The sequence below is a fragment of the Phyllopteryx taeniolatus genome, chromosome 2, assembly GCF_024500385.1.
Source record: "Phyllopteryx taeniolatus isolate TA_2022b chromosome 2, UOR_Ptae_1.2, whole genome shotgun sequence".
Classification (NCBI taxonomy): domain Eukaryota; kingdom Metazoa; phylum Chordata; class Actinopteri; order Syngnathiformes; family Syngnathidae; genus Phyllopteryx; species Phyllopteryx taeniolatus.
The window spans coordinates 37,767,533-37,783,428 of NC_084503.1; the positions used below are offsets into that span (position 1 = coordinate 37,767,533).

The 15,896-nt window shown below is 39.7% G+C and overlaps 1 protein-coding gene across 1 annotated transcript; it reads left to right on the forward strand.

Moving 5' to 3' along the window:
- Positions 1 to 1,031: 1,031 nt before the first annotated feature.
- dusp22a (dual specificity phosphatase 22a) lies at positions 1,032 to 15,126 on the forward strand. The gene is made up of 7 exons (XM_061766080.1): positions 1,032 to 1,184; positions 3,395 to 3,428; positions 4,991 to 5,073; positions 6,813 to 6,862; positions 11,435 to 11,509; positions 11,831 to 12,002; positions 14,278 to 15,126. The coding sequence occupies exons 1-7, from the start codon at positions 1,083 to 1,085 to the stop codon at positions 14,461 to 14,463; spliced, it is 702 nt and encodes a 233-aa protein (XP_061622064.1). The 5' UTR covers positions 1,032 to 1,082; the 3' UTR covers positions 14,464 to 15,126.
- The last annotated feature ends 770 nt before the right edge of the window (positions 15,127 to 15,896 follow it).

The window sequence follows — 15,896 nt, forward strand, 5'->3', positions numbered from 1 at the left end:
TGCCAGGTTTTGTTGGGGACTTCCAGGACCAACCTGTCTGAAGACCATATACGAGCCTGATGTCGGCGAATAGGACGGCCTTGTAAGTGTCGGCAAATAAATGCTGAGGACCCGGGTTCAACTCCGACCTCGCCTGTGTGGCCTTTACATGTTCTCCCCGTGCTTAAGTGGATTTTCTCTGGGTACTCTGGTTTCCTCCCATATCCCCAAAACATACAGGGTAGCTTAATTGGCGACTCTTAATTTCCCATAGGTGTGAATATGATTGCAAATGGTTGTTTGTTTATATGTGCCCCGCGATTGGCTGGCGACCAGTTCAGGGTGTATGCCACCTCTCGCCCGAAGATAACTGGGATAGGCTCCAGCACGCCCGTGACCCTAGTGAGGATAAGTGGTACAGAAAATGGATGACTATATGAAGAGAAAGAAATATGTTGTTAATATAGTCAGCCAGAGCTGCAAGTAATGCAAAGTTATCAATGCCCTTTCATCAATCATCATTATTCCTGTCATACTGTGTTGTGTGATTTTGTTTGCACATTTAAGGACAAAACACCTGTTTTTGTTTAAATTTGGCATTTTAAAAAAGACCAAGACCATGTTTTTCCTTTGAGATTGTAGGGTGACAGCTTCAGCTGGCTACTAGTGTGGAGTGAATGGGTGGCAACAACGGGAAAATGAAATGCCAATATTTTAAAAGAGTATTTTAATAGCCGGTTAGGAACATATTGAGAAGAAAACAAAACTATAAACTAGTTCATTTTTGGAATGGTAAACTGAGTTAAAAATGTAGAATTACGAACTATGAAGTGAACTGGGTCATTTTTGGAACTTTCTTAACACTGCTCAGTACACATTTGACTGCTGTATTTGCCACAACCTTATTATAATGCAAAATAACATCCACCACAATCAATCCACTAATAATAATAAAGTTTCAGTTTTTCATACAGCGATTACTCGATAAACGCGGTTTTTTTTAAATAACTTTTTTAATAACGACCAGTTGTCCGTTTGCTATGACGTCACTTACCGGATGGACTAGTTGTTTCACGTCCAAACAATCCGGAAGACGACAATACATGTTGGAATTGGAACTGCGCGCGACAAGACTCAACGGCTTGAATAGATATATTTCTATTATATACAAGGACCAAGCCACCATGGGCAACGGAATGAATAAGGTAGGTTAAAGGTGTGTTTCATGTGCTGGTGTTGTGGGCGAAGTGTTAAAATGGTCTTCCGTTACATGTTGAAAATAACGTCGGTTTTGGGTAGTTTACGTTCGAGGTGGATGTTGACTTGCTGGAATACATGCTAAGTACTGTGATATCTTCGCTTTTATATGCATTAACGTTGCATTTTACAAACTACTTGTGGGAAGTCAAGTCATCAACAGTTTCCATTCGAATTTTTACTGTAGGGATAAGCAAGTACGACTAGTTGCCTAGTTATACTGAGCAATATAAGATTCTGAGCAAAATCAACGTGTGCAGGATTGCCTGATATTTCAACGGTGTGATAACAATTCGATAAAACAAACTATTGCAGTATGTTTCAATTGATGCAGTTCATTCGAAACAATGAAACAACCTACTGACACAGTGTTTGGAATATGCTGAAACAAATGAACTTTGCTTTCACTCAATTTTGAAATCCTGATTCAGCAGGATATAATCCACATGCTGTATCCTTCACCTAACCTCTGACCTTTGAATGGTGACTAAAATGGGGATCAAATCAGTAAATTTGACATCGGGTACCTTCGCTTTTGCTTAGCATGTGTACCTGCCAATTTAGCTCCAATTCGTGTCAATAGCATTTTTTTTTTCAATCCTGTACAGTTCATTTGTTGAAGTTCCCATGCCATCAGAATAAATTTTTTTCTACTGTTATATGCATAACGTAGGTCAAAATAAGTGTGACTTGGTTTAGATTTCATCTATTTCCCACTTACAAGGCCGTCTTTTCGTCCATTTCAAAGAGGGTCTATAATTCTGTCTCCAACAACTAACACAGCCTCCTTGGCCCGTGAGGCAACACCACTACTACTTTACAACTTTGTGGAATATTAATGAAGGAGTTTCCACCTGACGACTCATGTGGACAGACAATGGCCTCTCGGCCAGGTAGCCTAAAGACTCTCCTTTTCTGCATTCCAAAAGAATGATGCCCATATGTGGTTTGGGGTGTGCCCCCAACCTGCATCAGTGTCAATGTTTTTTTTGTTTGTTTTTTTACCTTTATTTCTCCAGGGAAAACAATTGAGAACAGATTCTCACTCGTAATGCTGACCTGGCTGCAGACAGCAGAGTAAAACAAAGCATAATAAAAGCAAATATAAATACAAGAGACTATTCATTGTACTGGTATGCGTGCAAATGTTTGGCCACTCTAAATTAAACCTCACAGAAAGATTATTCTGCTACATTTTCATGATGACTGATTGATTCTGATGAGGACACCAAAGTACTGACCCCGATGCCAAATCAATTGTCAGAAACATATGCTTGAAATATCATCCCCACCTTTGGTGCAGCAGAGCTCCATCCTGATACTGTAACAACTTTGGCTCTGAGAGTGGGCCATTGAGGGCTGTCCTGTTTACTGGTGGGTGTGACTTCAGCAAAGAACACCAGAGTGTAAAACTGAACATTGGCTCAAGTCAGGGAGTCTGTGTGTGGAGTGCCTGGACGTGAGCTGTAGCCGATAGCAGCTCTTGCATGAATGTTATTACTAATGGTAATAAAGTGACTGAAGTGAATCTGTGTCAATGTCTTCCGTGGCCACATCTGAGGGCTTTACAATACATAGATAACAAACTGTACAATGTGACATAATTCATTACATTACGTTAAAGCATATAATGAATAAAAGGTTCACAACGGACTAAAACAGGTGCAGAATTCAGGTAAAGTGTCCCTCAAATTCCCTCATATTCAATGTCGTATTCCTCATGTTGAAATGTTATATAATGTTAGTCGCTTACAATATTTAATATACTGTTTAGTAGTAATGTTGTTTTAATGAACACCGTGGCCCTGCTGTGCTACTGTATTTTAAAGTTGGTCATTATGTTGGCACTTAGTATTTTTTGAGGTGGTACTTGATGTAAAAATTTTGAGGACCCACTGTATCAGAGCCAAAGTAACACACTGTGTCTGCCTCTAATCACTTCGTCGGGATGACGCTTGAATGCTTCAGTGCTGCAGGCCTTGTATGTCCTGTGTGAATGTTGCCCTTCCCGTGCTTGGTTCTTAAGCTTTAAGCCTCAAATCCAATCAGGCTCAGCTCGAGACATTTGTTCCTTTTTAGAAGAATCTTTTGAAGCCTGACTCTCATGTAGAGACTATAAGAGGAGTAGTACAACATGTCTGTGACTTGTGCTTCACAGGTTGTTGACGGCCTTTACCTTGGGAATATAAGAGGTAAGAAAGTCATACTTGTCAATTATTGCAACACCTCCTTTATTTGTCCTTTTATTACTGTACTGCACACTTACTCCCTCTAAGTAAGACAAATGTAAATAGTGTTAACTTTATACTAATGAACTTATTAGGATTCATTCATTCTTTTATTGTTGCACGTTTTTTGACATTTAATCACATTTTTTCTCTGTTCCAAGATTTAGATTAGATTAGATTTAATGTAGACTTTGTTGTCCAATCAAAAGTGGTTTCTGCTGAAAACAAAGTAAGAAGCAGCAACGCAAATCTGAGCCATATTGTGGCCTTTCTTTTCTTCTTCCTTTTGGGGATGTCTGTGAATATTCTCATTCATCCAGGTCATTTTATTCTCAGGGCATTGAATTGATCAAAAATGGACTGTTCTGTTTTGTCCTGCCCTTTTGGGGAGTATAATATTGACTGCTTGTTTACTTATTTAATTTTGTTTGGAGGAAAAATATTGTATTTGGTATACAGTATATATATTTAAAAAATGTCCTATTTGATTTTTTAAAGGGGTGGAAAATTACTGGTAAATTTCCATGGTAATTTAAGATGGGTAAGTTTTGGAAATATTCAAAATTTGAAACTTTGCATGAGAATTATGGGAATTAACTGGGATTGAGGGTAATTTAATGGAGCGGCGTCATCTTAAAGCAAATAAATGTAAACATTTTCTTTTGTCATCAGCAGGCATCCATGCAAAATAGGTATCTCTCCCTGCCCACATGCGAGAGCATTACAATACCTTAATTAATTGCTCTCTTTTTTCCCCCACACTTTGTATATGAAGCTCGCTCGTGCCAACCTCTTTGCCAGTAAGACCTGGACCAGGCTTTCTCCGTCGCTGCCTCGACACTGCGGAACGCACTCCCATTTAACATCAGACCTGCCACTACCCTTCAATGTAGCCTAACCCAACTAACCTCCCTCTCTGGAAACATAGACGTTGTGTGTTGTTGTTTTCCTCAATGTAAAGCATCTTTGAGTACTAAGAAAAGCGCAAACAATCAACCAAGCGAAGTCTTGTAACTCAAAGTCAAGGTGTACCACTGTATGTGCATTAAATGTGGTTGTTTTGGTCAGGATCATGCTAAAAGATATTTTTTCCAACTACACCAGAGTTCCCTATTAAGAACCAACCTTCAATTTTGTAAATTCCTGGTTTATTCCTGTTTATTCACATTAATTACCATGGAAAGTTTCAAACTTGAAATATTCCAGGAATTTGCACATGGCGATTCAGTATGAATAGTTTCCTTTTAAATTTAGGTGACTTGAGTTAATAATAGCGTGAAGTGTTTTTAAATGTAAGTGTTGTGCTTGTTCTTTACTTTTTTTCTCACATTTAATTGATATCAGCGTGCTGCTCACTGTATCAGCCACTTAAGATGGCATTTAAATGCTCCAACTTTAGCCACTGTGCAAATGACGTGAGCACAAGCAAGTGACTTAACTGCACCTCACGGTTGGCCAGCGTTGCCTCACAGCTTTCAAATTCATTAACAGTAATTGAGCTCTTTCCCCCTTTGTCCTTGACCCAGATGCAGAAAACCGACAAAGCCTGTCACAGAATGGCATCACCCACATCCTCTCTGTGTATAACAACGCCAGACCTGTATTTGAGGTAAGTGCAGCAGACCTACTGCAAACTCCCAAACACTATGAACCAAATGCATTCATATCGCGTCTTCTGATGCAGTGATTGTCAAGTGTGTTACGGCTACCATGAGTTGTACACTGGCACCCTCTAGTGGTCTGCGAAAGAATCACTTCCCCAGTACAGTTTAATTGTACTTAATTCAATAAAAAAAAAAATTATAACAGTTTGTTATTAAACATTAAATTAGGTTTTTTTTTTTATTTAACTTTAATGTGCAGTACATTGTAATTGAATCATTAAGTACAATTTGTTTAATATACTAATATTAAATGCAGTGTTCATGTTCAAGCTGCATTATATTACAACATTATTAAATAGACTTTTTAGGGATAAAACCTCTGTAGTTTTTGATGAACACGTTTGCCTTCTGCACTACTCTGTTTTATTGGTCGTGATTTCGTATTTTTTTTTTAGGTGGTACTTTGTGTAAAAGGTTTTGAGAACCACCACTGTTCCAATGGGCCGTTTCCTTCAGTTTTTAATCATGTCATGTGTCTTGTTAGCCAGCAGGGGACAGTGATGAGCTGTAGTTGATGCAAGGGTAATGATGGTTGTGTAAGTGGACCATAAATATATTGAAATTATTATATTTTGTGAAGATGAATTATACATTCATATAAGACAGTCATCCCATTATTAGATGCCTCTAAGTTTCTTTTACAAATACATTTGTTCCATTTTGATTGACACTGACTGTCAGATATGTTTTAGTTAGTGATGTGGAACTGTACTGCATCATACTGAGAGCTGCTTCTAATATTTTGGTTATCTTTGTAAAGGCAAAATTCTGTTTACAGCTTTTGTACCGTGTTTCATTAGGTTGTACAGGTGTAACTACTAAAGTGGTTGGTGGGTGTACTTAATAAACTTGAAATGCTAGCCAGCCACAATGTATCCCACCATACACAGACCTGATTTATTTTTTAAATTCATTTTTATCTAACCTTTATTTGTCCAGATAAGGCCATTGAGAACAGATTCTCATGTGCAACACCAACCTGGCAGCCTTTCCTGATGCATTTCTGATATTTATTTCACCCTATGAGAAAGTTAGGTACTGTTTCACCAGTCCCTCAACCCTTTGACAAAAACAAAAAAACAACAACAACATAAATTCATCAAAACTGAAGTAGGCAACACTACTGGCCTATGTTGGGATCTCTTGCAGCGTCCTTTGTCTATTACAAAGGTTCATCACGTTGAACCCTGATAATAACTGTTACGCGGCACGGTGGTTGACTGTTTAGAGTGTCAGCCTCACAGTTCTGAGGACCGGGGTTCAATCCACACGCCTGTGTGGAGTTTGCATGTTCTCTCCGTGCCTGGGTGGGTTTTCTCCGGCCACTCCGGTTTCCTCCCACATCCCATAAACATGCATGAATTGGAGACGCTAAATTGCCCGTAGGTGTGAATGTGAGTGCGAATGATTGTTTGTTTGTATGTGTCCTGCAATTGGCTGGCAACCAGTTCAGGGTGTACCCCGCCTGCCCGATGATAGCTGGGATAGGCTCCAGCACGCCCGCGACCCTAGTGAGAAGCGGCTCAGAAAATGGATGGATGGATGGAATAACTGTTACGTTGTCACATGACGAGGAACACGCATCCGAGACAACAACAGGCGCTATTTGTTTTATAGTAACCTCTTCTGCGTGTCACAATAATTGCTCTGATTAATTGCATAGTTATTCATGTATGTTTTGCAGGACAAGACCTACCTTTGTATTCACGCAGCGGATGCTTCCAGCCAGAATCTGTGAGTATAAAATGCACACATAGGCAGCCTTCAACCTTCTGACATTTTCCTCATAGTTAAGATTACCCTGACATTTGAAAGATGTATGAATCACTCAAAAAGGTTTTATTATTATTTTTTGTCAACAAATGTTTCTAATAGTTAGCCTAATCTGATCATTTATTGGTGTGGGAGTAGTAGTCCTTCTCTAATTCAGTAATGTTGCTAACGACATATGGTCTATTTTTTTTTCTATTTCTTTATGAACATTGCAGAAAGTGCTCGATGGGGTAATTCCGTGTGTCATCTTAGTGGTGTTGAAAGCATCATGAGCTGGCCCTCCACCCTTGCAGCAGTCCCATGAGTCACAGTGTTTATATTAATCTCCATGTAGCTTCTGTTCATGCAACTCTAGCTTGACTCATTTTGGACCAGACATGCAGCACAGGCGCTAAGCGCCTTCCACAAGGGCCGATCACATTTTTGACACATTTCACGGTACAGAAAAAGCTGGCTTTCGTGACCTGAGGTGACCACCTACTTGGCAGTTTTTGAGGCAGGGTTTGATTCTTGCAGCACTGTGGTGGTTGACGGATTAATGAAAAATACACTGGAGTCGACCATCTATATTCTTGAGAAAATATAGAATGATAAAACAAATAAATATATCAACAGCAACAAATACTAATAAGGAAACTGAACAAAAAAAATCTTGCATGAAATAAAAAAAATCTTAAGGGAACTCTATTACAATAATTTTGACTTTGTTGCTTAGTATGCTTGCTTCTGCAAAAAATGGATGCTACTTCATCAAGCATCATTCTTATGCCAACACATAACTTGTATGTTTGTGCCATGAAAATACAGTGGATCCCCTGTCCACCCGCAAATCAGTTTCAGTTTATTTTTTGAAAGGGGACAATGCAATTTCATAAAACACATGAAGTACACATGGTTAAAAAAGCCAGAATTAGCCAGAAGGCTAGTTTTCATCTGTAGTCCCCTGGCCATGATGTAAAAAAGCAGTAAAATACATCTACAAGACAATATAATACAGGATACATAATCAAACTATACTATTAAGAGAGAATAAAACCATAATTTTTTTGATCATAACAAAAAGACAACATAACATACTTGTCTTTTAGTGTTGGCAGCTATAGGTGTTAACTAGCCACATTTTCAGTTTTTTTGTGAAGGCCTTGTATGTTGTAAGCAGTTTAACCTCCTTAGGTACTGAGTTCCACTCACCAGCGCTCCTCACTGACCAGGCTGACTTACTGAAAGTGCTCCTGCGCAGAGGAATGAGACAGTCACCTCTGACAGAGCCTCGAGTGACACGCTCAGAGCTGTTTCTCTGGCTGATGAACTCAGCCAGAGGAGCTGGGGCCAAATCATGCAGTACTTTATAAATCAAATTTAAATCTGCAAATATGTGAAGACGGTCCCAGTTTAAAAGACTGTATTTTTTAAAATTGCACAGTGATGATAGTGCCTTGGTTTTTTATCCATCACTTTAATTACTTGTTTGTACAAAACTTCCAATGTTTTTTTTGCATTCTGACCAGCCTGGGACCAACTGGTTATGCAATAGTTAAAGTGACTAAGAATCATTGAATGCAGGTACATTTTTGCAGCTTCAGTTGACATTTCATTCCGAATTGCACGAAAATTTGCGAGGTTTAATTTGATATTTTTACACAATTTGTCAATATGGGCTTTAAAGGAAAGCTGTGAATCTATTATTAACCCAAGATATTTGTATTGGCTGACAATTTGCATTTTTTCTCCATTAACAAGTATGTCGGGGTCAGGTGATACTCTATTTGTTTTAGTGAAATACATGCCTACAGTTTTAGAAACGTTTAGCTGTAGACAGCACTCCTGCAACCAAGTTGTGACACAGGACATTGTATTAGTGAGTTTAGCAGCAACAGTATCTCTGGAGCGACCATGAACAAAGAAAACTGTGTCGTCTGCATACATTACGCACTCTGCTTCAGAGCAAACAGTGGGCAAATCGTTGATATAAAGACTAAATAAAAGGGGGCCCAATATTGATCCCTGAGGGACTCCAGATGTTAGCCTAAGAGACTCTGATCTGCAGTTGTTAACTGATACAGATTGTGTTCGGTCATGCAGATATGATTCAATCCAGCTCACAGCTTTGCGAGAGAAGTTAAATTTTGAGAGCTTGGTAAGAAGAACAGAGTGATTTACTGTATCAAAAGCTTTCCTGAGGTCCAAGAACACCGCCCCTACAACTCCACCCTTGTCGAGAGAAGATTTTATTTTCTCAATGAAGAGGCATGTAGCTATTTCAGTGGAATGCTTGGATCTGAAACCAAACTGCATGGCGTGGAGAGAGGGGGAGCTGCTGATTAAATAATGGACAATCTGCTCTGACACCCATTTTTCTGCAACTTTGGAAATGGCCGGAAGAATGCTTATAGGTCGGTAGTTATTCAGAGAAGTTGAGTCACCGGATTTAAAGACAGGCAAGGCTGTCACGTCAGACTTTTGATATATTTCAGTGGCTCTTCTGCCTTCTCACGGCTGACAACGAGGTGCTCTAAAGCGGCCATGCCACAGACTGTCTGAAGGAAAGATGCATTTTCGGGATGTAGGCATAGCTAGCTAGCTAACTGCATGTCGGAATTGCGTCGGATAAGCGGTGATTCGAACGAATGCACGAATAATGAGGAAAAAAAATTTAAATCCCATAGACACCAACAATTTGTGGAAAGTCCTGCATGCCAAAAGAGCAGAAAATGCAAAGGAAGGACCAACTCCATTTATTTTCCTCTCTTTGCAAGAGTGTATTATCTGTAGCTGTAAAGACCAGGCACCCTAATACATTTGCCCATACTGCATACGAAACGTTTGTGTTTTGGCCATAGGTGACAATGATTGTTTATATGTGCCCTGTGATTGGCTCAGTCAGCCGAGCTAGACTCCAGCTCACCCTAATGAGGACAAGCACTCTAAAAGTTGGATGAGTGGGTGGACAGTTTGGGTTTTAATTAGAATTTCCTGAAAGGTACTGAAACTTTTTATGCTTCAGCGATTGACTGTAAGTAGATAAGAAATGGGGCTTTGTTGGTTGGATGGATGTTGTGGAATGGCCTGGAGAGGTCTGACCTCCAGTGTTGCAATCAGGCACCTTCCCTCAGGCAGCACAGGAAGGAAATCTCAGTGACATCTGGCTGTTGCCTTTGACCACCCAGCGCTTTAATGATCCCCACTCTGTCACAATCTCCACTCTGACTGATGCGAGTGGCGAGGCCAACTGCCGCCCCACCGCGCTCGTCGCCAGCATGGGGGCCCTCCCATTGCATAAGGTCCTATCTATCGTTCATATATGTGAGTGCGAAGGGTTGTTTGTTTCTATGTGCCCTGCGATTGGCTGGCGACCAGTCCAGGGCGTACCCTGCCTCTCACCCAAAGTCGGCTGGGATAGGCTCCAGCACACCCACGACCCTAGTGAGGATAAGCGTATGGAAAATGAGTGAATGAATGAATATTGTGCTGCATTATCCCTTGCTTGAGATTAAAAATTGTTCAGTTTGCGCTCTAACGGAATAAAAAAAAAAAAAAAAAAATCATAATTCATTACACAGTAAAAAAACAAAAACAAAACAAAAAACGTAATAATTATAAAGACATTGCATTGATGTGACTGCCTTTGCCTTGATATTTAAATTCAGCAGTATCGTGAGAGCTAAAGCTTTTTTGGCGCTTTTCATCAGATTCAGCTAGTTTAAACCTAAATACTCTGTCACAAGGTGAATTTCTGCATATTTAACAAGATGAGCGGAAGCCTCAGTGCTGGGAAGACAGAACAAATTGCTGAGGAGACAAGTTCTGAAGTGGACTTTGGGTCTCAGGAAGAAGTGCTGCTCGAGTGAGTCTATTTTAGCCGGCGACTGTTACTTTGTCTGCTGTTGAGTAACCAGCAGCTGGTCCCGGGAGTCTGCTATATCAGCCTTCTACTTCTTGATTATGTGAAACGCTATCAGTGTTTCCTAACTGTCTGCAAGGAGGAGTCAGTCATCCACAACTTTTGTCTGTGTGCCTTCTGTTACATTCATTATTTTTCCGTATCGTTTGAAACTTTGCTTCATTTTTGTTCACATAGTTCAGAATTAATTAAGCCAGAGACCTGATGTTTTCTTTTCGCACGTAGAAGAGAACAAATGACAATTACTTCCCTTGTCTGATGTCTGCGCTCTGGTCTACCACACAGTATCTGTTGGAGCAGCATTTCTAGATCCAAGTTGGCGCATTCATTTATTAAAACTGCCGTATTCATGATTAAGAATTGAATTCTATTCGAGTCATTCATGTATTAGGCCAGTATCATATCCCAATTCTGCAACCCCAAAACAAGTATGGGCCTCATCCTTGTAGTTTCAATTCAAGATGCTATTTCTCAATTCCTATAATGTCATCTATTTTTAGCTTTACAATATTGTATGTTAGAAAATGCTACCTGTAAATTGAAGGTTGCTTCCTGATTTGATGTGAAATAGAAGCAGTTTTATGTTCTGAACTTAATCGTATGCCTTTCAAGTCTTGATTTATATTTCACAGGTTGCAACATTTTAAGGAATGCATCTGCTTCATCCACGAATGTCGCCTGAATGGTGGAGCGTGTCTTGTTCACTGGTAGGCGATCAGTCATATTTGCTCCTTCATCGAAGCATAAACTGACATTACGACCACTTGCACAATCAAATGAGATCAAATACAAAAACAAGGTGGCCGTTATAAATATAATAATGTGTCGTATTGAGTGAGTCAGAAAAGCCTGATGCAATGTAGTTATACGCCACTGCAATCTCCACTGCCGTAATAAACATAAATTAAAGGAATTAGTCAGAACGGCCAAATTCATGATATAGCTCTTGTATGGGATCTCATTTGATGCAAGTGTACCTAATGTTGTGTGTGACTGGTCAGACACTGAACTGTGTGCCTGCCGTACAGCCTTGCAGGTGTGTCGCGCAGCACTACCATGGTGGTGGCCTACCTGATGACTGTCACGCACTACAGCTGGGAGGAGTGTCTCACCGCAGTCAAGGCGGTTCGCTCCTTTGTTGGACCTAACTGCGGCTTCCAGGAGCAGCTGCAGGAGTACCAGACAACGCAAGTCTCAGAGGTGTATATATATACACACACGAGTTTACCACTGACAACTTCTTTAAGTACATCTGTACAATGTACTGACATTCAATAATTATACTTTTATAAAGACAAAAAAAAACAGTAGAGGGTTTCTGCAGGTGTATGAAAGATAGACTCTGGTTTGAATTGATTTTAATGTTGCCTTGCACGTTCAGATGCAACGTGTGCTGCCAGCAGTACTGACCAAGCCCACTGCGCAGAGAACGGGAACCGCAGGGGGGGTTGCTGGGATTGCATTAGCTCGGTACTGCTCGTCACGTGTTGTGGATCACTGTCAGCATTTTGCAACATGTGCAGGCATTGATTTTGAGGATTTGAGGGGAAATGGCTTTTTTGTGTGTTAGTTCTGTGATAGTGATAACCGCAATGGAAATGTGGTTTACATTTTGTAGTGTAGTGTGTATTCATTAGACCAGTGGTTCTCAAAGTGTGGTACATGGGCTCCTTCTAGTGGTACTTGAAAGAATCACTGGCTAAGTACAGTTCAGTTATATTTAACTTTTATGTGCAATACATTTTAATTGAATCATTAAGTACAGTTTTTTTGTCTTCCTAATAGCATAGTGTTAATGTTCAGACTGCATAATGTTACATTAGCTTACAATAATGTTGAATAAACCTGGGAATAAAATAGCTCTCGTTTTTTAATGAACAGTTAGGCCTTCTATGCTACTAAATGTTTGATAAGCGCTCCCTTAGATTAAAAAAATGCCATCATATTTTGTGATTGGGGGGGGGGAAGTACCCACATTCCTGAACGGTGCATCAAAATGGCTTACCCCCTGTCTAAGAAAAGACCAGCGTACTGGAAATACACTACGTCACCAGCCACAAGTAGAAGTGAATACAGTACTGTATGTTTATTATTGTGGTTGTTGTTTGCAATGGTGTAGAACTGCACTACATCATTATGAGAGCTGTTTGTAATAGTATCACACTCTTATGTAACCAAAATATTAGAAACATCTCTCAGAAGAACAAAACCGCAATATGAAACAAAGTAAATTATACTTTATACTCTATTGATGCAGTTCTTGTATTGGGTCTCATTATTGTTACATTTGTCTGTGTCGTTTATCATTTCACTATATGTGAAACTAGATGAAGGTTAAAGTGCATTTAGTACATTGAAAATAAACTCAATTGTATTTTAGGATATCCATAAGATAAGATGGATTCTTCCTGTTAACTCCTACTTTTATCAGGATAAATAACGTCGGCCGCTATATGTAATAAAAGCCACAATAACAAAGGTTCTTGATATGGAAACTTGAAATAAAGCCTCTGTAAATCACTTGCGCCAATAAGCCAACTATAGAGTGGCTGATCCCGACCTTTGTCCCTAGTTTTATATATACCAAGAAGCGAACACATTTTTACTTTCGGTCCACTATGATGGAAACTTAATGGTTGAACCCTTTGATGTAAGCCTCCAATTTGTTAGAATTTGTAAACTATTTTTCCAAGGAAAACAATGAAATTTTAATCTGTCAAACAGTTGCTATCATCAAATCTTTAATTACTGTGCAATCAATGTTTTTAATGAACATATTAACATAATTAATTGTCATAGACGTGGTAAGACAAGTTAACTGCTGTAAATAAAAAGTAAAATCAAAAACTCACCGTGTGATGGTTTGTAATGGATGTGTAGTGTTTGAGGAAGTGAAATTCTTAACTGTCGTACAAGGTTAACACGTCAACCACTGTACTGTTTTCTAAAACTTCAAAACAATTTGTGTATACGGCAATACCTCTAATGACGTGTGATCAAATTGCGGCGGTAGCATTACTGCGTGTGCTACATTTAAGATTAAACACAGCTGATGGACCATTTAGTTCTTTTATTCTTGATTTAGACTGTACCGCTTTTTTCCAATATTTATGATCTTGAAGCAAAATGGTTAAGGCTTAGCACTAAATCATTAGTTATTTTCAATTTACTGTCACAATATCACAAAAAAAAAATAATAGCAATGTGCTTGGTGAAAATTGTTTTTTCTTCGTATGTGTAGGTTCATAGTTATCCAGTACATGGTAGTCCACAAAGGTTGAATCTAGGCAAATGAAACATTTTTTTTTGTTGAATGAGTTCCTCCCTTCAAAAAAACTTTAAAAATGACTTGGGCAATTACGGTATTAGGCCAATGAAATAAACCTATGACTTCTGAGTCTAATCAATTATCACAGTATTAAATAACAGTGGTGTTGAGCCGAACATGATTTTATTTACTCCGATCTACCCACAGTACCGCGCGTGGCTGCAGTCCAGTTTCCAAGGCAGTCCGTTTAATGACCAGGAGCAGGTGGGCGCCCTGCTGACCCAGTACACGGTGCAACAGGAGAACCAGAGACGAGCTGGAGATGAGCGCTGGATAAATCAGGACGTGTGCGCTCTTCCATCCAACCCGGCTCATCCTGAAGGCAGCAACTGAAACACGAGGCCCGGCACCAAATCAACCCGCCAAATACTTAATTTATACATCATGCTAACCTCTCTGGTAAATGGGTTGATTCTGATCGGGCTATGCGTACATCACTCCTAGTACCTCCTTGTTTCCTTCACTGAGCCCGTCAGTGCTCAGATGCCTTATTCTGAAAGCCTCAGCACCTTAGCCATGATTACATCACTTGTGCTTCCATGTGAACCTCTCGACCTGTTGCAATATGCTCAGCAGCCTTAAAGATTTGTGATTTGCCTCAGATTACTTGGATGTCCCACATGTTTTGGTAGACGACTGCTTTACTGGTTTTGTGTCAATGAATCTATCCTCAAAGAAATTGGAGGTAATACTGAAGGTCGAAAATGAACACGTTATTCATGCAAGGCTATGTTAACAGTACAATGTTCCGTTTTATTGAAGGATCTCGTGAAGTCCAAACACTACCATCTTTCTGTTTTTATAATGAAGCTCTGATTTATCTCTTTAGTGGTTGTAGATTGTTGTTTGCCTTGTGAGTTTATTGGTACAGTGTTCAAGTGTTTTAATTGCACATTTCTGTATTTGTGTTTTATAATAAACTGCAATCACTGTTAAAATGATTGAAAATATTACTGTGTGGATTAAAATTGAACAGTACTTGTTTGACATTATTAATACTACTACTACCAATCATATATCTACATTATTATATGACGTATAGATGCCAGTGTATTTCAAACCCAAACTACGGACTATTGAGTTTTCCCCTTCAATGTGGGCCAGATGATCAATCGGCATGTCTGCAAAGGTCCTGTCACAAGAGTTGTGGCATGACAACGCACCTGCTCGCAATGCTCTGAGCACCTGACAGTTCCTGGCCAGAGAAGAGCATCGCCGTACTGGAGCAACCGCCCCCCTCACTTGATGTGGCTGTGTGTGATTTTTATCCCTCTTTCCTAATCTCATGGGGACAGTTTTGATGTGGATGACATCAAGATGGCAGTGGTGACAGAGCTCCGGAGGATTCCAGAAGAATCCTTCCACGAATGCATCAAGGTGTGACAGAGAAAGCTGGGTAATGTGTGTTCAACTTCAGAGGGATTACTTTGAAGGGGAAAACTTGTCGTGAAGTTTGGATTGTCTACTTCTACTTCTGTAACACTTTCATTTACTTTTCTAGACCAGTTTAGGTTCTCTCGACACAGTTTATTATGAATAAAAAGAATGAGCGGCATTATTAGACCATTGTCACATCTTAGCCAGGTGGAAAATCACCAGGAAGTCAGCTCCATGACTGAATTTGGATAGATGATATTGCGTTCAAATATATAGTATTCTCAGAGCGGAGCGGGTAAAGGAGGGGTCCACAAAAAAAAAAATCCCCATGCCACAAGGTTACTTGCGACTGAATGTTTTTGACGTGGGCAGCAAGTTATGTCAGGCCG